The sequence below is a fragment of the Rhinolophus ferrumequinum genome, chromosome 24 (assembly GCF_004115265.2).
Source record: "Rhinolophus ferrumequinum isolate MPI-CBG mRhiFer1 chromosome 24, mRhiFer1_v1.p, whole genome shotgun sequence".
Classification (NCBI taxonomy): domain Eukaryota; kingdom Metazoa; phylum Chordata; class Mammalia; order Chiroptera; family Rhinolophidae; genus Rhinolophus; species Rhinolophus ferrumequinum.
The window spans coordinates 2161745-2185538 of NC_046307.1; the positions used below are offsets into that span (position 1 = coordinate 2161745).

The 23794-nt window shown below is 41.0% G+C and overlaps 1 protein-coding gene across 8 annotated transcripts; it reads left to right on the forward strand.

Annotated features, from left to right (window-relative positions):
• Positions 1-1163: 1163 nt before the first annotated feature.
• ZFP2 (ZFP2 zinc finger protein) lies at positions 1164-22198 on the forward strand. 8 transcript variants are annotated; one of them, XM_033095788.1, is made up of 4 exons: positions 1164-1222; positions 3470-3560; positions 9792-9888; positions 20207-22198. In XM_033095788.1, the coding sequence occupies exon 4, from the start codon at positions 20284-20286 to the stop codon at positions 21676-21678; it is 1395 nt and encodes a 464-aa protein (XP_032951679.1). In that variant the 5' UTR covers positions 1164-1222; positions 3470-3560; positions 9792-9888; positions 20207-20283; the 3' UTR covers positions 21679-22198. The 8 variants fall into 8 exon arrangements, with proteins under 8 accessions (XP_032951679.1, XP_032951680.1, XP_032951675.1 ...); XM_033095789.1 differs by lacking the exon at positions 9792-9888 and adding an exon at positions 15977-16115; XM_033095786.1 differs by lacking the exon at positions 9792-9888 and adding an exon at positions 2897-2994 and having other exon boundaries at positions 1193-1222.
• The last annotated feature ends 1596 nt before the right edge of the window (positions 22199-23794 follow it).

The following is a 23794-nucleotide window of genomic DNA, read 5'->3' on the forward strand; positions in this document are numbered from 1 at the left end:
GAAAACCAAATATTACAATCTAAGCTACCGTATCAATCTGCCCCAAATGTCACGTACTTCTCTAAGTTCCAGCAGCAGATCCAGGTGAAACTATAATAACAACTCTGGCTACGTATTTAATTGAAGATTATGCCTGCACTCTATACAATGATAATTTTGAAGCCTTTAGAGCAACGCCTGATGCTGAGCTAGGGGAGGGGTACAGTAACTACCATTCATGTGTCAACGAAAAACATCCAACCTAAGAGAAAGCTTAGAAGAATTTATCTGAACCAAACTGATGACAATTGCCGGGAAGCAAAATCTCAACAGATTGAGAAAATGCTCCGCAAAATGGCAGTTTGCAGTTTATTTTATACATAGAATCAAAGGAGGAGGGTTACATGAAATCCATTGGTGGTAGATTAAAGGGGTGGGAGAAAGCAAAGCAGTGGGGGGGCGGGTAATCTCTGGGATTGGATAAAAGTAAACTGGAGAGACAGGTACTTCTTTTACACAGGTGGGTACAGGACAGTTACTAGTTCACATAGAGATGGTCATCGAGGGACAAGAACAGTAATGAAGGATTCTGTACTTTCCTGCTCCAATCCGGGAAAAGGGATTACATTCCAAGGATATCATCTTAGGTGCAAAAAGACAACAGACAGGCTCACTTAAGGTAGAGATTGACTTTATGAAGCAAGCTTCAGGCTAAAGATGTGACTTCCCACCATGGCCCAGTTATGAATTCTTTTTATGTTCACGCCATCTTATGTGCTTATTTTCAGTCTCCTGACCTTGTCAGGTTTAACATATGGCCCCTTTTCCATCCTCACATGGAAAGCCCGCTATACACCCAGCGTGTTACCATTCATTCTTTTGACAACTTTGCAAAGGACTATCCTGGGCTCCTTTTATTTCAGAGCAGGAAAGTGAGGCTTAGCCAAGGTTGCCTCTTATCCCCTCCCCACGGACTAGGCACTATCAGGCTCTAAGGAGGGGCTCCTTTAGGGGAGCAGGGGTAAGGTCTGCGCAAAACTTGGCAAGCTGCAGCTCCACCAAAGCGAGCCATTCTGGGAGCCACCTCTGACTCACGGCTGGAACCGCCCCGCCCCACTACTCGGGCCTGCGCCTGCGCACTCCGAGGCCCCGCAGCCTTGTGGGAAATGTAGTCTGGCATTCCGGCGGAGGCGGCGGGTGGGGCGGTATCCGCACTGGCTGCTCAGGCTCGCGCTGGGCGAGGGTGAGTGCGGGGCGGAGGCTGGACGCGCCGGCCCGGCGGGCGGGTGGGCGCGCGCAGGTTGGAGGCCTGAGCTGGACGAGCCCTGGACTGCCGCGCGAGGGGAGGTCGGCGGCGAATGGGCTTTGACTGCGTCCTTCGGGCCCCTGCGCAGCTCCGGGCCGCTTGCTCCAGGTGCGCCCCTCTCGCCCCCGGAACCGGGCTGGGGAGAACACCCAGAGCTGAGGGTCGCCGGACACGGTCCTTCCTCTACTTGTCCCAGGAGCGGCGAAGGCGGGAGTGGCGCGGCGGCGCGGGTTCGAGGGGCCACTGAGGGACCCTGGGTCCCCCCTGCCGCGGACTTTCTCCGGGACCCTCTCTGGGGATGCTGGACCAGCTGCGGGGGCTCCAGGCTCCAGCACGTGGCCTTTGTGTAAAGCGCATCTCAATGCGCGCCCTCCGTGATTTTCGATTCCGAGGGGCGCTGGCGTGTGCTCCCCTTGACGCATCTCCGTGAAAATGGGGAGGCTAACCCTGTGCAGGCTTTCTTCTTCGGGAATCCTTTTTCTTTTTTTTTTTTAAGCAATTCTTTTCTATACAAAAAAAAAAGTTCACTATAGTACAACTAGAAAATTGAGAGGAGCAAAAGAGAAAAAATCATGTGAAAACTGTCAGAATCTGCTTGTACACGTGTATATGTGTCTGAACATAGAAACTCTTTGTTCTTAAACAAAGATGGATATTAGTATCCTTTTCTCTATTTGCTTTTAGAAATGAAGTATGAAACACATTTGGTAAGTGTTTTAAAGGGCACAAATCTTAAACCCCATGACTTTTTATAAATATTTTTATCTGTGTAAGTACCACTCACCATGGAGAATAAACTTTTTAAAAAAACAATATTTTGAAAACATCTACTTATACCAATTTTTAACAAATAACTAAGTTGTCATTTTCATGAGTATGAGGAAAAGTATGTCTGTGCCATATGTAATCCTGTCTTTACGCCTTGGTGGTACACCCCCCCAATATTATAAACAGTAGTCTCTTGGCTACTTGTATCTTTGTATTCTTGTCTCATTCTATAAATCTTTTCAAGTGAAATGTCTGGGTCCTACTATACGGCTTTTGATGCCTCTTGTCTTATTCTCTTCAGAAAAGTAGTAGTTTATAAACATTTGCAATATAAGCATGCCAGATGGCACCAAGCCTGGGTTCTCTAACTTTCTGAGACTGTTCTCTAACTTTCTGAGACGTGCAAATGATAGGGTTGTTTAAATTTGCATTTTGAATACTAATGAATATTTTTATGCAATTTTTATTTTGTTTATAAATTTTCTATCTGATACACAAGTATGTTTCCGTACTATGCAAAAATGTTACATTTTTATATGTTCAGACATGAAAGCCTTCCCTTCGTGTTTGGGTTTGTGGCATGATTGTTAGGCTTTCTGTTCCATTATGATCACAAAAATGTTCATCTGCATTTTCTTCTAGTACTTTAGTTTCATTTTTTGTGCAAATTTTTATTCTTTTCCAAATGGTAAGCACTTGTTCCAAGTTAGTGAACAATCCATCCTTTGTTCACTGATGTGAAATGTCACTGTTTTCATATCTGAAATTCTTATATGTAAATTTTTTTCTGAACCGTTTGTGTTGGCAGGATTAATTTGTTCCACTGACTCTTTTCCCTGTTAGATGACTACATCCATGAGGACAGAGAGCTTCTCTGTTTTGTTTGCATCGGTATTCACCTCCTCCCATTCACCTCCCTTAGGAATGGTGCTTTGAACACAGTAGGTGGTCAACAGTATATCTGGTGAATGAATGATTCTGCCATTCAGTTAACACTGTGTTCTGATTATTGTAGCTTCATAATATCTGTTGGGCCAGTGCTTGCTCATCACTATTCCCTTTCAAAAATTTCCTGAATGTTACTGTGCAACACAGTTAAGTTTTAAAAAAAATCATCTTTTCCATAATTAACTTTAAAATATTACTTTGGTATAATTTGATTGGGAATGTGTTGAATTTATAAATTAATTTCAAAGAAGTGATAATTTAGGATATTGTGACATCCTAACCAGGTATATCTCTCTCTTCATCTTTCTTTATATATCTAAATAAGCTTAGTAAAATAAATTTAACAAATAAAAATCATAGTTTTCTTTAAGTAGATACCGTACACTTCTTATTTGGCTTGGTGGTAGGTATTTTATTTTTTGTTGGTGCAGAGGTTTCCTTTCTCATGGCTTCTTTTCCTTCCCTCAGTTCTGCCTCTTCCTGCCCACCCTGTAGGAAGAACCCCGCAGGAAGGAAGGTGAAGGCGATGACCGCTGTGCCTCTTCCGTAGGGAGCTCAGGTGAGCTCATATTTCAATCTCAACCCTCTCCCTTACTCTTTACTCCTATACTGTATGTGGGCTTCACCACAGAGGACACTTGTATTGAGATCTCTGAATGTTGGATATTTTCCACAAATCTCCCTTCGGTGTCCCTCAGCTCTGTTCTCAGCTGCCACTTCCTCATTCAGCTGGCCTGTTGAGCCCTTGGTACTGTTCAAGGGTTAGAAAAGGAACAAAAATCATATGAGAGATGGTCCTGGTGCTTATGTCTCAGGGAACACAAAAGGTCACATCTCTACGGGATACAATCGCGATGATTGCACATGAATCCGATAATAAGAGCAAGTATGGTTAGGTACCCAGAGTGTCTGTTGCAAGACCTGAGAAAGGGAAGATTAGTGGGGCAGCCGGAGAAGTAAGTAGGGTTGGGTAGGGGTGACGAAAGGGGATTTGCTGTAATGAAGTCAGAGTGTCCCAAGTTTAAATCCTGACTCCACCAATTCATAGCTGCATTGTCTTGGGCAAGTGCCTGGACCTCCCTGACGTGCATCAGTCCTTTGTGGTGATGACAGAAATGACAGGATTAACTGAGTGTTAATCCTCATACTTGACATTGGTAAGAATTTCCATGGCTTATTTCATAAACATGGCTTATTTCATAATTCCGACTTCATAGGTTTGTTGAAAGTTCAAATGAAATGATGTAAGTAAAAAGTGCCGTGCACGGTTCCTGGGTGTTGAAGGTACCGGGTGAGTGGTAGGCACTTAGATTTCCAGCCAAGAGCTCAGGGGTTAGAATTCAGAGGCGGAGCACAATGTCAGAATGTGGCAGTGACTGGAAGTGAGAGGGAATCAGATACCAAGTTCGGGGTCAAGTTTGTGTGTCTGGTGAGGTGGTAAGTGTGGGGGTGGAGACGGAGTCGCAGGAATTTTGATAAGAGGGTTGGCATGAGAAGAGCTATGCCAGGAAGACCATGTGTCCATCTGCCAGAGAAAACCATGAAGCGAAACTAGTGAGTGGGGAGCCTACGCGTCTTTTGCCCTGATTGCTTTAAAATGGAACCTGCTAGTTTTTACTAGAACCTGGAGTTGTTGCTTCTCTGGAGAAGGAAATAAGACATTGGGGGTCTTGGCCCAGGTGACCTCAAGTTTTGTTTGTTTTATATTTTCCTGTTTAAGGTTAGGCTTCCTTAAACTGGTCTGCAGTCCCGAAGGACCTGTGGTGTTTTCTCTGTTCGTTAGCTCATGTGTTAGGCTTCTTTAAACATGTCACCTGTTTGTTTATCAAGGGTACCGGTTTTAAGAAGGCTTCATAAAGATGGATATTAACGGCTGTAATTTCTGTTTGTACGTCTTTCCTAGATATTATCAAGCTTAGATATAAAAGGCAACATAACTCACAACAATAGTTATTAGAAGAAGGGAGTTTCTAGAAAAGGGGAAGGATTAAAGGGAGAGCATTCACAAGATTTTAGATGATGGAGGTTGTGGTTTGGTTGTCAATAGCCTTGATTTTATTTTGTTTAGTTAAAATAGTATTAACTAAGTTATTAAATCAGCTTTTTTAAGGTATAATTTACATAAAATAACCCATTTTAAGTTTATAATTCATTGAGTTCTGATAAATTTTTGCACCAACATAACCACCACCCCAGTGAAGCTATAGAACGTTTTCATCACCCCAGACGGTGTCCTCACCCCCTTCCAGTCCACGTCCCTCTTCCCAGGCAACCACTGGTTTGATTTCTGAATACTTCAGTATGTGTTTCCTAAAAACAAGGCCCTTTGTTTTACGTATCCAAAATACAATTATCAAAGTGATGAAACTTACACTGATACAATACTGATTGAATCTACAAATCTTCCTCATGTTTTGCCACAAATGTCCTTTATCTGGGCGGAGCTAATCCAGGTCACATTTGGCTGTCATGTCTTCTTAGTCTCCCTTCATCTGGAGCAGTTCCTCAGTCTTTGTCTTCGATGACCTGGCCACATTTGAAGAACATAGTGATTGATTTGGGACACATGAGTGCAGCATTAGAGCTGTTTCCTTTTTTCATCTTTCCTCCTAGTTCCATCTTTACTCTGTTGGCCAGGGATGTGACTATGAATTGCCCAAGTATGACTTACATTTGCCCATATATTTTATCTTCTTTTCCTGAATATAAATAGTGGGCATATCGTTGTAAAAAAATTTTAAAACTATAAGATATACTCCCAAGTCTCAAACCCTCAAGAATAACTATGGATGTACATTCTTCTGGCCTTTTTAAATACTTCTCATATCTTTTGTCCATTTTTATATTGGGCTGTTTATACATCAAAGGAGCCTTTTATATAATTTGGATATTAATCTTTTGCCATAAACTGCCAACATTGTTTCCTGTCATTTTTCTTTTAAATTTGTTTATAACATCTTCTGCTACGAATAACTTTTGAAGTTTTATTCAGTTAACTTTCCTTTTCCTTTGTTTGGCTTTAGAATCATGCTGTGAAAGGCTTTCTATACCCTAAGATTTTTCTATGTTTTCTATTAGTCTCACTTTAAATTTACATCCTAGCTATCTGGAGTTTACTGTATATGATGTGAGAGTCCAGTCTAACTTCACTTAACATGGTGTGGCAAGGCATCCAGCACCCATCCACTCACTGAACACATACTGAGCACCTGCCTGCCCTGTGCTGAGCAGTGTTCTGCATGCTGGGAAGATGCAGTGAGCGAGACAGGCAAGACCTCTCTTCTCCATCTATCTTCTGGTGAGGGTAGGTGGAATGAAAAGGAAACACCGCTGAAGACATTGTCCAGTGCTGTGAAGGCCACACAGCAGGGTGGCCTAGTGAAGTGTACCTGGGTTGGGGCTGCTGTTTGAGCGAGGCAGAGCCGGAGTGCCACCTGATTCTGCTATATGGGCACAATTTTATTTGTTCTTCAAAATTTATTTTGTTATTTCATAAAGCAAATCACCCCTCATTTTTCTTTTCAAACTTTTGGTTGCTTTACTGTTCTTATACATTTATCCTCATAGTTAAATTTTACAATGTGTATTCTTACTGTTGAGTAAGAAAACTCCATTTTATTCAGCTCTTTCATTATGGCTTCTGTTAACTTTGTGAGGATTTTGCAAATTCCTGTTAAGTGTGTTCTGCGGTGTTTCATTTTTTTGCTGTGTGGTGCTTTATCATGCTTTTATCTTCTTTATAAATTATACTTTCATCATTAAAAATCCCTATTTATTTCATTTGGTACTCCACCTTTTCAAAGAATAACAATATCAAAATGCCTGTTGTTGCTTTTAGGTTTAAGAAAGCCTCTACGTGAATGAGATAAACCCATGACACTGCTTTTTCCCCAACAGCATGAGTTACCCTGTGCTTCCTGTAGTGCTGGGGAGAAAAAGACCCCTACTGAGTGGAAAGGAGAAAGGGAGAGACATCTTAGGGGATTGACAGCAAAATATATTTTATGAACGGATCATTGTTTTACTTTAGCCTTTTAAAATACCTTTCTGTACTGATCCAACTCACTGCCTCACAGGGTCATAGCTGGCACAGGGGTCCTCAGCACATTTCCAAATGAGACCAGCTTTGGGACATGCTTTGGGGTACTTCAGGGGACAAGAATCCAGGGAAGGGGGAAGACCAGCATATAGCCCCATTGGAGTCTGAATTTGGGCTTTTAATTTTGCCCAATATATTCAACTACCAAGGCAATTTATTGAAAAAAGTAGATTAGTTTTTGGAAAAAGAATGTCATATTTCTGATCTGTATCTTCTTTCACAAAGAAGGGACTTATGTTTTGTTTCCACATATATTCTAGCCTATCTGACATTTCTGTTCTCCCTGCTTGCTTTTCATTTGCAATTGCCTGCTATATTGTGTCTCTATATCCCCTTTTATTTAACTTCTTGGTTTGTGTTTTAGATATATCTCTTAATATGTGCCAAATAACTGGATTTTAAACAAATTTTAGAGTTTTAATAGAGAAAGTCAACCTATTTATGTTTGTTATTATGCACATATCAGGTCTTTTTCTGGTTATTTAATGATTTATGGTTATTATGCTTTCTTGTTTCCATTTGGTAACACACAAAAAAGTTTAGGCTGTAGGAAAGAATAAAAAGCATTTATTTAGCAAAGGAGGGATTGCAGTCCACTGATTCAGGGAGCAACCTAAATTGTGCGGCGAAGGGAACCAAGAAAGGCAGGGTTTATAGAGGACAAAAGGAGAGGAGCTATTCTCATTAAGGTCCTCCATGTAGGTGAAGGATGTAGGCTGGGTCAGTTGGGATTGGTCAGGCCTGTTATGTAAATGGAGGATGCTGGTTGTGGAAATGGACTGGTTCCTTTCAAGGTGAAGAATGCAGGTGGTCTGGTCACCACATACGTCCGTGTGGCAATCATGGACCCAGGATGTTGCTTGTTCGGCCTTGAGCTGAGTGTAGCAAGGTCAGCAACTTAACAATAGTCCCAGAACTGAGACATGAGTTGTGCACAGGCCCCGCCCCCTCAGTGGCCTTCGACTCCATGTTAAGTGACACTCTCTCCCTTTTTTTTTTTTTTATTGGGGAACAGTGTGTACTTCCAGGACTTTTTTCCAAGTCAAGTTGTTTTCCTTTCAATCTTAGTTGTGGAGGGTGCCTTTCAGCTTCAAGTTGTTTTCCTTTCTGTCTTAGTTGTGGAGGGCGCAGCTCAGCTCCAGGTCCAGTTGCCGTTGCTCGTTGCAGGGGGCGCAGCCCACCATCCCTTGTGGGACTCGAGGAATTGAACCGGCAACCTTGTGGTTGAGAGCCCACTGGCCCATGTGGGAATCGAACCAGCAGCCTTCGGAGTTAGGAGCACGGAGCTCCAACCGCCTGAGCCACCGGGCCGGCCCTGAGTGACTCTCTTAACAATGCTTATTCTACTTTATTTTCTCCTTATCACTTTCTTCCCCTTTCTTTACATTTGTTGAACTGATGATTTCTCTTGGTTTCTTTTTTCTTTCATAAAATGGAAATTCCGCCAGGTACTTATATCCTACTAATGAGCTACCTTTACTTGATAACATTTGTCAGTGATTCTTAACTTTTTTTTGGTTATTTTGATACATTGTTTAAATAAATAGTAGAAAAAATGATGAGGTGGAAAGAAAGTGAATTTTTTCTTGCCTCAGTGTTGACGCTTCTTCTACAGTTTATAGTCAGTAGGATGTGAAATACACAAATATCTTGGAATTGGTTTCATTCCATCTCTGGTCTCTTAGGAACCTTCTCCCTACTGAATTTCTCCTCTTTGCCTGTTTACATATTACAGTGTTCTCTGTCCTTAAATGAAAACCTTTTCCATTACTTTATTTCCATGACCTATTCCATATTTGTTTCATTACAGTCTTATTTCTCATCTTTTTCACAGAAAGTTTGAAGTCACTTCATCTGGATGCTTCTGATTCTTTATGTTCCATTGCTTCTTTTATCCACTGCAAGCTGACGTCTGCCTTCATCACTCTGCTGAAATCAGTGAATTTTCAAATCAACAGCTCTTTTCGATCATCGTTCTTTTTGAGCTGCTCCAGCTTCTGAGAGCATTCACCACTCCCTCCTCCTGGAAACTCTGTTCCCGAGTGTCGGCCCTGCACACCCGTCCATGTCCTTTCTGCCTCACTCTCACTCTCGCTTCCCCGATGCTAGTGTTCTTTTCTTGGACTGTTTCTCTTCTCACAGCACCGGGAGTTGGATGGTTCAAGGCCCAGCTGTGTGATCTAGGAGAGGTTATTCAACCTTTTTGATCCTCAGATTCGTCATCTATAAAATGATGACTAGTGCTCTCAGTCCAGCAGGTTGTTTATATGGATTAAATGCGGGAAGGTGTGTGGATCTCCCAGTAGGGTAAAACTCAGTACAAATACGAGTTGTCACTTACGGTGACCGCCACTCAGTTAGTGTTTTCTCCTTTATTAGTCAGGGCTCTCCAGAGAAACAGAACCAATAGGATATATGTGGACATACAGAACGCGATTATGGAATTGGATCATGCGATTCTGGAGGCTGAAGAGTCCCCACGCTCTGCCCTCTGCAGGCCCAGGAATGCCAGGGCTGTAGTTCCACTCCAAATCCAGGGGCCTGAGATCCAGGGTCCGATGATGTAAGGCCTGGTCTGAGTCTGAAGGCTCAAGAACTAGGGACACTGATGTCTGAGGGCAGGAGGAGATGGATGTCTTGGCTCAAGCAGAGAGCAAGTTCACCCTTCCCTCTCTTTTCTGTTCTCCTCAGGCCTCAGCACATCAGATGACGCCAGCCTTTCTGGTGAGGCTGACCATGACTCAGTCCACCCATCCACATGGCAGCTCCCTCACAGAAACACCCACAGGTAGTTTCTGGGCAACCTGGGCCATCTGGGCAACCTTAGCCCAGTCAGAGGGACATAAAACTAACCAGCACACTTGTTAAAAGATGTTAAGTGGTTACAGTGTTTTATTTCCTAGTTTGAAGGCTAGAGAACAAGACTGAAATGGGCTTTGAAATGCCAATCAAGTCAAGCTGGGTGTTTCATTGGTTCTCTTATAGACCAGCCACATTCTAGGTGTGTCCTGTTTACATGGCCTTTCACCCAGTCACTGGATTCCCACCTGTATTGTAAGGCCTGTGATTCCACGTGCTACCTTGACACCTTTGAGCCTCACAGGGCCCCAAAGACCTAGCCGTGAGTTCCCCTGCTCTCGCCGATTTGCCCCCATCCAGAGGGAAAGGCCCCCACCCAGCAAACTCGGCTATCAGCCCCACCAGGTGCACCCCTCCCAGTCCTCAGCCTGATGGGTTTCACCTCTCTGCCAATGCACGAAATTCAACAAGGCTGTCGTGTCTTCCTGAGGTAACTGTTTTTGTGTAGAATTAACCCATGGTCGTTCGCAGACTGTAAAATAATTCACAAAGACTCTACAAGAGTAAGAAAAGATTTATTGAAAGTCAAAGAGAGACAGTTCTGGCAAAGGGAAGTTTTGCCAGGGCAGAGTCTGATAGGGACAGCTGCCCAGATGAGAAGGAGTGCTGGGGTTTTATATTTTTCTAAGCAGGAAGTAGGGTGCTTGTCAGCTTGCAGAAGGCTGCCGTTACAATTGTCTTCTCCTGGGAGCTCCTGTTTCCATCTGTGATGGATGTCAGCTTGCAGGGGGTTGCTGTTGTGATTGGGAACTGGTCTGTTCCCATTTATGGATGTAAGGTGCTTGTCAGCCTGCAGGTGCAGTGCTAGCCAGGGGCTTCAGAGCCAAGCAGTTAATGTTTAAGCTCGCTCCTGCCAGCTTACAAGCTGTTAACTCTTTACTTGTCTCATCAGTAACCAAGGGTCACGTCACCCTCTTGTCATTGCAAAGCCCACCTCCCACAGCCCCTGCTAGTTCAGAGTTTCTGAGTGTAACTGCATGGTAGGTAGTGAGCTCCTGCCCCAGGCTGTACGGATATGTGACTAATAAACTGCTGTCAGTCTCGTCTGCGCCTGCCAGGTGTGGTTTAGAGTGGGACTCCCTCTTTCAGCAGTGGGGTGGATGGGAGGCCAGAGGGTCACCGCCACTTTCCTCCAGGGGTAACGCAGGGCAGCCTTTGCTGCTGTCCCAGTTCCTCCCCGAGCCCTACGCCCCTGCCCTCATGCACAGCACCTTCTGTATCACTCATCTCTGAGTATTTCATGTCTAGTTTTGTTGCAGATGTTTAGTTTCTTTTGGGGTATGACACGTTTTGCTCACACAGATCTCTTTAGCTTGTCCCTTCTAATGCTACTTGTTTTCTCACTTTCCTCAGAGGGTTTTATTGGTATAATCCTTTGTTGAACAGTGATTTATAGTTTCAAGAGTCAGTGACATTCAAGGATGTGTCTAGATTTCACTTGGGAAGACAGGCTTCATCTACATTCTGCTCCAGGGAAGTTATATGGGAAAGTGCTGCTGGAGAACTACAGGACTTGGGTTTTGCTCGGTAAGGACTTCTTTGAACTCATCTTTCCCCACCTACGCACATCTGTAGAGCCTCTGAAGTTATCAACTTGGACTTGAAATCCTGATATTATAGGGCGTTGGTTTTGGGTGGTTGCTTGGTGTTCTCTCCTTCCAGGTGAAAGGTCTTTTCTGTAGAGAATTGGAAAATGGAAAATTTTGGAGGCCACACCTTCCTTTGTTTCAGAGGCGCTGAAGGGGAAGGGAGAAGGACGTGTGTAGGAAGTGGCTTTTTGACCCTCCCTCAGGAGGAAGTGTCTTTCCTCCTGAGCAGGGCATCAGCTTTCCAAACCAATGTGATTTCTCAGCTGGAACCAGAAGTACTGAGCCACGTGACACATGAACTCCCAGGGTGCAACTCTCCAGGTGAAGTATCAGGCTGCAAGGACTTGTTCCATGAGTTTGTCACCTGGGGAAGAAATCACCTCAGAGACCCCTTGCTCTCTTGGAGACACCTACCCATTGCTGTGTGTTCTCTCAGATGGCTCTGCATCACTGATGCCACTCATCTTCCCGAAGTCTCACCCGTGTCCGCACCTTGGGGACACATTATGTGGGTTTGTATCACTCATTCAGTGTTAGCAGTTATTTCCCTTCTGTCTTCATCTGTACTTAGAATCCATGTTTTTCTATCTTGTTCTTTTTTATTCTCTTTACTCTCTGTCTTTCGGGAGTCTTTCTTCTCAGCCATAACCTATACCATTGCTTCCTTTCCCTTACTCATTTAAACGTTTGTCAGCTTTTTAAAGGGAACTAACATTTCTCTCCCTCTGCGTTGTGAGGTATTTTACACAGTTTTCATTCAAAAACAAGTGGAAATGACTTTAGCCTTGTTACTATTACTAGTAAACTGATATTTTATGTATTTCCTTTCTTATTCTTAAATTTTTAGTCTGCATCTACTACCTGTTCAATTCCATTTTTCTCTAAACATTTAATGCTTATTAATCTTTATTATCTGGTTTCTAATCCACATCACAAATGAAGTTTCTTTTTTAGGTGTTATTACTGACTTTTCTCTGAAAAACTGCATTTTACACATTTACATCTTCTCTACTCAGTATGAAAGTGTTGATTACCAATTCTTTTTATACATTTTTAAATTATGAGATAGGCAAATAATTTTTGATCTGTGGATAGTGTACGGCTATCTGATATAGTGCAATAAATCAGTGAAAGAACATATTGATAGGAAAAAAATAATCCAATGAACACTGCTGTTGGTTTCCAGTAAACTTTCTAAAGAATAGGATTCTAGAAGAATCACTGGGTCAAAGAATACACACATTTTTATGGCTCTTGCTACATATTGTGCAACTTTGGATTTATTTTATGTTTTTAATGCTAATTTATTACATATAAAATGATCCCTTAAGCAGCTTTAATTGCCTTTATTACAGGTTTCTGTGGGTTTAATTACTATTGCTATTTGTATTTACTGCTATGTAAATAACGTATATATTCAACAGATGTTTCTTGAGCACTAGGCCCTGTTCCTAGCACTGGGGCTACAGCAATAAGCAAAACAGGCAGGTTCCCCATGGAACTTAAGTCTAGTGAAGTGTCTCCTTCACTAATTTAATAAAGAAAGAAGCCAGGGAGGGAGAAGGGACAGGAAGGGAAGAGAGAAGGGAGGCATGGGTATTGTAGTCAAAGTACCGTGTGGAACAAAAAAGCAGCGTACGGGAACTATAAGTTAATGGACTGGTAGGGTAGGCCTCACCTCTGAGGGGACTTGAGCAGCCATGATGGGTCTGTGGGGACACTCTGGACACAGGGAATAGCAGGGGCAGAGACCTATAGGGGCTCTGTGGCTTCGTTTCAGGGGAAGAGTGCAACGAGATGTGAAGATTTTCTTAAACTTTGTCTTTCAGTCCTTCTGTGAAAAAATTTATTTCTCTTGTCAAATTTTTTTATTTCTGTGAGCCTTCTCATTCTCTGTGTGTTCTTTCTTTTTTAATAGCTATCTAGTTTATTGCATGCATTAACTTTTCTGTATGAGGATATTTAAATAATTTTGGTTTTTTTATTTGATTTTGGTATGTGTGTGCAGAATTTTTTCCCTTGTTTCCTAGATTATTTTAGTGGGTTTATGTATGCCTTTTTCATTATCCCATTGTCATTCTGGTGGGTTTTCTGGAGGCAGCAGAGGCAAATACACGTATTCTCGATACTGTTTTCCTCTCCCACTCCTTTACGTATCTTCAGACTTCTCTATTGGACGGACCTTGAAGTTTCTTCCCTTGTTATGACTGCATTTCACACTATTTTCCTCATCGCTGAGTGTCTGTCTAGCCACTAGTGTGTTGCTCACTGCATTGTCAGGATTGAGCTTACTTTTGTGTCCCCTGCCAATGGAGGTATTTAGTATATGTTTGTTGAGTGAATATTGAATGACATCAAATAGAAGTTTTAGAAATCAGATGAAATTACAGATTTAAGACTTACAATCATATGTGTGACGTACATATCAATTTGTATTGTTAGTTTTCAGGAAGAATGAATGATAAGGGCCAAGCAGCAAGGAAGGAACCCTAAAGAACAGTAACATTTGGCTGGGAGCCAAAAGTCCTATAGCAGAGGTGACAGAGTGGTCAAAGGCGGAGGAGAGAATTTAGGGAGAGCTGGGCCACAGGAAGAGAGAGAAGTGGAGGACAAGGTGAAGGGTAGCCTGTGAGTCAGGAAGGGCACTTCTGGTGTGGAGGGAAATGTGCTGTGGGCTGACGAGTAAAACAAGACTATTAAGTACCGACCGTTGTTGCAACAAGGTAAACTTTGAAGGAAAAGGAAGAAAGGGCAAGAACTGAAAAATGTCAAAGGTGGAGTGCCTCCGACTTATTTTTTACCAAGAAAGAGACTTGAACGTATTTAGAAGAGCAGGAGTGTCTGTTAGAAAGGAGAGACTAAAGTCACGGAAGAGTAAGGGAGAGAATGGAACCCAGGAAACACGATGATGTGCAAACTCCGGATCTTGTTCTTTCCAGATTTTCTTTAGTATTGCGGCCAGATTGAGCTACCATTTGGTCTTGTTATTCCATCCAAAATCGAGACAAGAAAGCATCGCTTGAGTGCTGTGCTCGGCAGTTCCCCAGTCCCCATCTGATGTGCTCATCAGTATAGTCGTGCGGTGTGTGTATCATTAGCCCCTTTCACAGTGGGAGAAACGGGCTCAGAGAGGTGAAATGACATGCCAGAATGTGAACACAGCTTTTTGTTTTGTGTTTGTCTTTGAGTTTAATGCTAATTCCAAAAACATCATTACTTTCTTTCCTTGCCTTGCTGTGACTTCTTGTTTCCTACCGTGTTTCCCTGATAATAAGACCTAACTGGAAAATAAGCCCTAGCATGGTTTTTCAGGATGACATCCCCGGAACATAAGCCCTAATGCATCTTTTGGAGCAAAAATTAATATAAGATCCGGTCTTATTTTCGGGGAAACATGGTAGTATGTCTAGTAAAAATAAAACTTCTACATCCTGACCTAATAGTCTGTTTAGATGCCTGTTTTCTTTCTCTGTTCTGAAGGTTCCCGTGTAAGTTGTTGAGTGCTTCATTGGATTTTGCTGCTTTATCAAAGCTGAGTAGCAGATGTGGGTTTAGAAGTGCTGTTCCTAGAAACAGTATTATCGCTAGTAAACTTCTTAATGTTGAAACAAAGATGGAAGTTATTAGTAATGTGGAAAGCACTGGTTAATTTGTAGCCTTTAATCAGTGGTCATTACACTTAAATAATTTGTTCAGTTATGAAGGAAACAAAAGTTAAGAACATGTATAAAATATTAGATATCTCTTATCAAAGATTATGTCTGATAAATAAGGTATAGGAAGAGATTCTGTAACATTTAAAGCACTCCAGGAAGCTATCCTTAACTAACCCTAAACATGGAAACCTGTTGTGTTTCATAGATGATTTTGTATCATTCTCAGACTCCTCCCTCTCTCTCTCTCTCTCTCTCTCTCTCTCTCTCTCTCTCTGTAAATATACGTGTATGTCAATACATACAGAATTTACCTACCTTCATGCGAACATGAGCCTCACTCGTGTTCAGTACAGATACAGCTTCGCTTCCATTAGTAGGAAAACTGATCTAAAAGCCTATAGTAAATGTAGGAACATCCAAGTTTGATCCCCTCACACAGGACAACCCTCCCCCGGCCTCAGGGCTCAACACTGGCTGGTCCTCGTCTGGGATGCTCTCCCCTCGATGGGTCTATGACTCCCTCCTTAGCCTCTAAAGTCTTGGCTTCAATATCACTTTTTCAGTGAGTGAGGCCTTTCCTGAAGACTCTTTAAAATTACAAACCCTTCCCCTCACCCATCATATTCCATATTTCCATTTCATTGCTTTTATCCATAAGGTATACCACTTAAATACTAAGTATTTTACTCATTTATTATGCTGACTGCCCTGCCCTTCTTCCTCTCACTATAATCTAAGTTCCTTTAAGGGCAGACATATGTTTTATTCATAGCTATCGCCTTAATTCCTGGAACAGTGCCAGGCTCAACATATACTTCGTGAGTGAATGACTTACCATGTTAAGATCCATCGGGCGCTGTATGGAGGGTGCATTGTAGGGCAGCAAGAGTATAAGCAGGAAGTCCAGTCAGGTGAGTATTGAAATAGTCTGGTTGAGTGGAAGGAGTGGTTTAAATGTTACACAGGAGATGGAAGAAATATAAAAAGGGAAAAGGACGACATCACCTTGCCCTAGGAAGAGTGGGAACTGCTGCCCAGGCCCCACACCTACCCCAGTACTCAGCAGTCGCTTGGCTTCTACTATGGCCAGTCCCAGACCCCAGACCCCATGGTCCTGGGGACTCTTGTTCATGTCCTGATGAGGACCAGAATGATGCCAATCCTGTAAGTTAAGTAGGCATTTTACGACATAATGGGAGTATGGGCTAACACTTGAAAGTTCTGTTTAGGAAAAAAAGGAAAGGAAGAGAGAGCTGTATATTGTTTAACACAAAATAATAATGGTAATAATAACAACAATCACTGAACCCTTATTATGACCAAGCATAATGCTGTATGCTTCATAAAGTCCTTATGTAATGAGATGGCAAAATGGCAGGGCTCTGGAACGTTGTCCAATCCTGGAAGACCTGTAGGTTTTCACCATACTGCTCAAGTTCCAAGCCCACAATATTTCACTAATTCTGAGTAAAGCCATCCTTACTATTTTGTTTTCAGAGATATTCATATAATTGGAAAAATGAAATTTCCTCCCCTCTCAGTTGTCTAATTTTATTAGTCATTCTTTTGGAATAATATTGAATAATAGCAGAATAATAAACAGCCATTCCTTGTTTCTGTTACTAGTGTGAATTATTCTAGCATTTATTTTTATACTTGGTACAGTGCTAACATGTTTGCTTTTGAATCAGGATTGGGTGTTGAATGTTATCAAATACTTTTGAAGCATCTATTAGGTTGATCATATATCCTTTTCCCGTGACCTATCAATATGGTAGGAATAAATTCCTAATAGTGAACATTCTGGAATTCCTGGATCGATCCTTTGTTCAAATTGAATATTTAATGTTTCAGGAATGGTTTAGGAGTACTATAATTACTGAATTTTCATATTTAAGATATGTGTTTTGGTTTTCTCTGTACATGTATATAGAGTACTGGCCACATTGAATTCTTGAGTCATATCAGCTAGTTTTTAAAAAGTTTGTAGGTAGTCGATATTTTTCTTAAGCAGCAAGTCTTCAGAATTAACTTTTAAATTAGGTCTCTAAATTCCATGAAGATACAATGAATCTCACTATTAAGCTTTCTGCAGCACATAATGATGTTTTAACTCAAAGTGACTAATATTTTCCAAAATACCAAATATTTTGTTGTTCTCATTTGTTTTTTGAAATGTTGTGTATACAGAAGAATGTGTAAAATATATGTATTTAACAAAAACCTACATACTCTTCTAGTGTAAATACTATAAATATTAACCGAGTTTTGTTTTTATATCACCACTGTGATATTGGTACCATTTAACAGGTGAAAAAACAGGAGCACAGACATGTTAAGTAACCTGCCCAAGGTCACACAGCTAACAGTGATGGAGCTCAAATTTGAGCCAGGTCTCAAATGTGTGGCTCCAGAGTTGTTGTCTTAACCGTTATACCCTACTGCTGCTTTTTATAGTTAATGATAAAGATTAATGAATAATAAACAAACACCCAGGCACTAGGACCCAGAGTGGGAAACAGAACACTCCTGGTGTCCTTGCGTGAGCTGTGTGCATTCACGCTCTTCCCTCTCCCTGGGACACAAGCATTCTTCTCACTTCTGTGGTTACTGTCGTCCCCTGCTTTTCCTTATAGTATTGCCATTCACAAATGAACTCTATGCAATATATTTAGTTTTAGTGTTTTTAAACTTTATCTGAATGGACTCTTGCTATATATATTTCTCTAGGAGTTGGTTTCAAGTATTTATTCATTCATATTGATATATGTAGTTTTAGTTTGTTAATTTTAACTAGTCTTCAGACCGCTATAACAGAATACCATAGTATATGCAACTTAAACATCAGACATTTATTTCTCACAGTTCTAGAAGCTGGAAGTCTGAGACCAGGGTGCCAGCGTGGCTGGGTTCTTGGTGAGGACCCTCCTCCTGGTACATGGGCATCTGCCTTCTTGCTGTGTCTGCACATGCTGGAGAGGAGAGGAAGCAAGCTCTCTCATCTCTTCTTAAAAGGGCACTAATCCCATCCCCAGGGCTCCACTTCCTCACCTACTGACCTCCCAAAGGCCCCACCTCCTAATATTATCCCACTGAGGATTCGGCTTCAACATAAGAATTATGGGGAGACACAAATATGAAGTCCATAGCATTCACTGTTGTCAATTATTCCATTGTATATTTGACAATTTAATTATCCATTCTATTCTTTGATAGATATTTGTGTTTCTAATTTTTTTCTCTTCTGCAGTGCTACTTTTAAAATTCTGAATCATGGTGTACCTTTGCAAGTTAGGTTTACCTAGGTGTGCATACCTAGTAGTGGACTTGTCAAACCATCCATTCAGGTTTTCCTTTTATTAAATGCCTATTCAAGTATTTTGCCAGTTTTTCTCATGGGCTTAGTGTTCGTTAGATACCAGGTTCTAGTTCTTTGTAGGTCATTGTTACAGGTATCTTCTGTAATTTTTTAAAAAAACTTCCTTTATGATGTCTTTTGATGACTGGAAGCATGTAATTATTCTTTCAATGTTTAGTCTCCCTTTTGCTTTTTTGCTTTTTTATTACTCTCCTTATTTTAAAATTTTACTTCTTAACCCTCTAGCTTGCAAACTTGGTATTTTCTGCATATCATTTATATTTGAAGGGAGGCAGTTCTTCAAACTGAAGGAGTTTGTATTTGTCTAACACTGAATGGATCCCCGTTTGCCCTTCATGTTGTCCCTGGGTGGCACTTTAAATGTTCTCAGAGAACTTTAGTTGGATAGCGGGATACGATGATGGTGAGGTGGAGCAAGTGTCCGCCTCTAATTCATGTGTTTTCTCATACTTGATTGAGTAGGTCCTCTCCGGGGTCACTTGGTGATGTGTGTGTTTTGGAGGTGGAGCCTGCTTGGCTTTCCACTTTTTGTCTTTTTCTATGAAAGCAGGTCAGGTGGAAGGCGGAGGTCCCAGTGAATGCATTCCCCTGGCTTCACAGTAAAGCCTCCTGCCCTCCAGCCTTTGGTCTGTTGGTTCCGTGTTGATCTCTGCTCTGCTGACTTTGATCAAGCTGAGAAGGAGATTCTCAGATTGTAGTTTGCCTGTCCTCTGCCTCTCTGCCTCCAGGACATTTTTTCAAGGATAAGAAATGGGATCTGAGAAAATAAAGCCTGAGTGGTTACAAGGTCCTTCCTTCAGCTCCCCCTGAAGCAGTTCAGCAGATTCCTGCCTACCTGCCCCTGCCACCAGTTCTCATTTTTAAGGAATGGGTATGTAGGAAAGGGCAGGGCACTTTAGGACTCTTACCTTTGTGAGAAAATTACAGCCTGCTTGAAGTTTCGAGGGGAAAGCTTTTAGATTTGTGTTATCCTCCATAAGAGTTTGAGTTTCAAGTATGTTCTGGTATTTTATGTACCAAACAAGTACGTTACCCAAGGGTAGATTATATACATTATCTGTATCAGATTATTTTTATTCTCATTTTATATCTGTGCAAACTCAGACCTAGAGAAACAACTAGTTAAGATGGTTAAGTATTAACAGCCAGGGTTTGAACCCGAGTTTGTCTGACTCCAGGGTCAGCAGTCGTCACTGTGTCACACTGTGATGTTTTTGAAGATTTAGTGTCAGAATTATAGGTGGCACTACAAGAGGGAGGAAACAGTGGATACTAGATATGGTGTGGCAGGGCTTTCTGATCTGCCACTTGCAATCCTACGTCTGCCATACATTTTCCTTTAGAAATGAAATTCCATCTTCATTAGCCTTGTCCAGTGATCAGTGGTTTTGGTGTCTATCCCTCCTGCATAGGCTCACTCTTTTCTCTGCTTATCCTGCTTCTAGTTCCTGGCTCACTGTTCTCGCTCCCTTCCAATTCTCTTCCTAATTGTAGGGGCATCTTTGAAAGCTCTCAGGTGTGCCCTGTAGTTATTCTGTTTTATTATTTTCATTCCCGCCTTATACAGTTTTCAGTATCCCAGCACAGAAACCAATATGCATTTGAATTTTTTATTTTTTACAGACTGGGAAACAAGACTTGAAACCAAAGAGTCAACTCTAAAGTCAAACATTACTGAAGATTTATCCTAGAGAGTAATAATGGAAAGGGAAGTTCTCTGGCATTCTCCTTTAGGAAAAACCTGGGAACCTGATAATTGGTTAGAGGGGCAACAAAAAAATCAGGATAGACATCTTGGCCAAGTTCAAGTTACTCATAAGGAAACCTTCACTGAGAGGAAAGTATGTGGAGGAAATGAATTTGAAAGATGTTCCAGTCAGGGTTCAATCATTGATACACAACAAAGTACTCCGAAGGGGAAAAGGCCCTATAATCAGAATCCACATGGAAAAGATATCAAACAAAATTGTGAATTAATTAAAACTCAGAGAATGTTTGTAGGAAAGAAAATCTATGAATGTAATGAATGCGGGAAAGCCTTCAGCCAGAGCTCATCTCTTCTTAAGCACCAGAGGATTCATACTGGGGAGAAACCCTATAAGTGTAATATATGTGGGAAGCACTTCATTGAACGCTCCTCCCTTAGTGTACATCAAAGAATTCACACTGGAGAAAAGCCCTACAAATGTAATGAATGTGGGAAAACCTTCAGTCAAAGCATGAACCTTACTGTTCATCAAAGAACTCATACTGGAGAGAAACCCTATCAGTGTAAAGAATGTGGAAAAGCTTTCCGCAAGAATTCATCCCTTATTCAACATGAAAGGATTCATACTGGAGAGAAACCCTACAAATGTAATGAATGTGGGAAAGCTTTTACCCAAAGTATGAATCTCACAGTGCATCAAAGAACTCATACAGGAGAAAAACCCTATGAATGCAATGAATGTGGAAAAGCCTTCAGTCAAAGTATGCATCTTATTGTACATCAGAGAAGTCATACTGGAGAAAAACCTTATGAGTGTAGTGAATGTGGAAAAGCCTTTAGTAAGAGCTCAACTCTTACCCTGCATCAACGAAATCACACTGGAGAAAAACCCTACAAATGTAACAGATGTGGGAAATCTTTTAGCCAAAGTACGTATCTTATAGAACATCAGAGACTTCATTCTGGAGTAAAACCTTTTGAATGTAATCAGTGTGGAAAAGCTTTCAGTAAGAATTCATCTCTTACTCAACATCGGAGGATTCATACTGGAGAGAAACCTTACGAGTGTATCGTATGTGGAAAACATTTCACTGGACGATCATCCCTTACTGTACATCGAGTTATTCATACTGGAGAGAAACCTTATGAATGCAATGAATGTGGAAAGGCCTTCAGCCAGAGCGCATACCTTATTGAGCATCAAAGAATTCATACTGGTGAGAAACCCTATGAATGTGATCAGTGTGGCAAAGCCTTCATTAAGAATTCGTCCCTTATAGTGCATCAGAGAACTCATACAGGAGAGAAACCCTATCAGTGTAATGAATGTGGGAAAGCCTTCAGTCGGAGTACAAACCTTACACGACATCAGAGAACTCATACGTGAGCAAAGTTTCGTTGGGCCCTTTACCACGATTAACTCTCCAGCAATAATCAGATATGTCATGTAATTTAGAAACCTAATAAATGTAACAATTTGGGGAATCTTTTAGATGAAGTATATTATGCCATATCAGATAATACAGACCACTGTAGAGAAACCATATAAAAGTGGAGAGATCTTGATTGATTCAGAAAGGAAAACTTTATATCAGAATGTTTAAGTAGCTAATATTCTAAGTAGCTAAATATTCTTCATGCTGAAGATAAGTTCTGTTGTATCATACCACAGACTCTCCATGTGGTATCAGAGACTTCACACCGGAGAGAAAATGTGAGAGTGCTTAACTTGACAGCCCCAAGACCTGGGATGTACTCTGATCTGCCACTAATTTGGACAAGTCACCTACTTTCAACAGGTCACAGTGTCCTTATTTGGTAAATGAGGGATTTTGGATTTAAAAGGCCTCGAGGACACCTATGCACTCTGAAAAGTTACAAACCTATAACTACAATTAATGGTGGGACATCCTTGATCTTCTACCATGTTATATATGTTATCTAGATGCTCCTATTCCAAAATCTGGTTTCCTTGGATGTTGTGAATTAAAGTTCTATACCTCCACCAAATCCTATTATCCCTCCATGCCCCCCTCCTTGTCCTGGCATTATTTCCTCCCCTAAATGCATATAGGCTGGTTGCTACCAGGTGATGGAATAATTGTACAAATCTTAATGCAATATCATGCTGTTTTGAGATCTCAACTAACAGTCATTAAATTGTTAAATAAGCTAATTATTTAGAAAACAATCTAACTTAAATATAGTTTTAAAAAACATACAAGGTTTTTTAAACATATCTTTGTATCATACTCTGTCACAGTGGAAATGAGAATAGGCTGAACACTAATAGATATGAACAACTGACAGGTTAACAAAATCTTTGTAACTCAAAACATATTCAAAACAATCATATGAGATTTTACACATCTACAGTTATGATAGTAGTTAAGCCAATTTCATTTATTTCACACACACACATTTAACAAGTGCTAAATACATGCTAGACCTGATTAGAAAATCAACATGAGTAATATATTCTTGTTTCCCAAGGTTTAAACTGAGAAAGTGGTAGGGATGGGAGAGGAAAGGAAGAATTCAAGCAATAATGAGACAGAATCTGGATAACATAACTGATTAAATGTGGGCACTTGAATTTCTTATTTGGGTGATAAGGGTACCATAATGAAAAACAAAGTTGACCAATTTTGTGGAGCAGTGACAAGTTCAGTCTGGGGGGTATTTTGAGGAGTGAAGATTCTGGATATGCAGTAGAATAAGTAGAATGACAGTGATAGAGGGCACTGTGGTAGTACAGCAGTCCCCCCTTATCTGTGGTTTTGCTTTCCATGGTTTCAGTTATCCATGGTCAACCTTGAGTCCAAAAATATTAAATGGTAAATTCCAGAAATAAACAAGTCATATATTAAATTGTGCAGAGTTCTGAGTAGCGTGATGAAATTTCGCACCGTCCTACTATATCATCACCTCACTTTATCTCATCACGTAGCCATTGTATCATCACATCAACACAAGAAGGGTGAATAGAATATGTTTTGAGAGACTATATTTACATAACTTATAGTATATTATAATTGTTCTATTGTTACTGTTAATCGTACTGTACTGATTTATAAACTAAATTTTATCATAAGTATGTACTTATAGGATATATATAGGGTTCAGTACTATCCATGGTTTCGGGCATCCACTGGGGATTTTGGAACGAATCCCTCAATAAGTGGGGACTACTGTACTATCACTGGATGGGTAAGTAGAAGCAGTAGAAGCTGAGGGGAGGCGACAGCCAAAAGAAACATGAACAACAGAAAGAAAAATCAGAAGGTGGCACAAAAGTAAAAGAGTTTTAGTGTAGGGATAGCAATAGTTAATATTTTCAAATGCTCCTGAGGGTGAAAGTAAGATCAAAATAGAAATATGATCTTTGGTTTTTGTTTCTGATAACCTCTAAAATTTTAGTTGGTTGAAGAGTGAGTTAAAGATTGAAAGGGACTTAACTGGGAAAGGAGAGTTTAGAAAGATAACTAGAGGGAGATTGGAGT

Excerpts from the sequence above, each read along its gene's own strand:
- ZFP2 (XM_033095788.1), top strand. The coding sequence starts at position 20,284 with ATGGAAAGGGAAGTTCTCTGGCATTCTCCTTTAGGAAAAACCTGGGAA.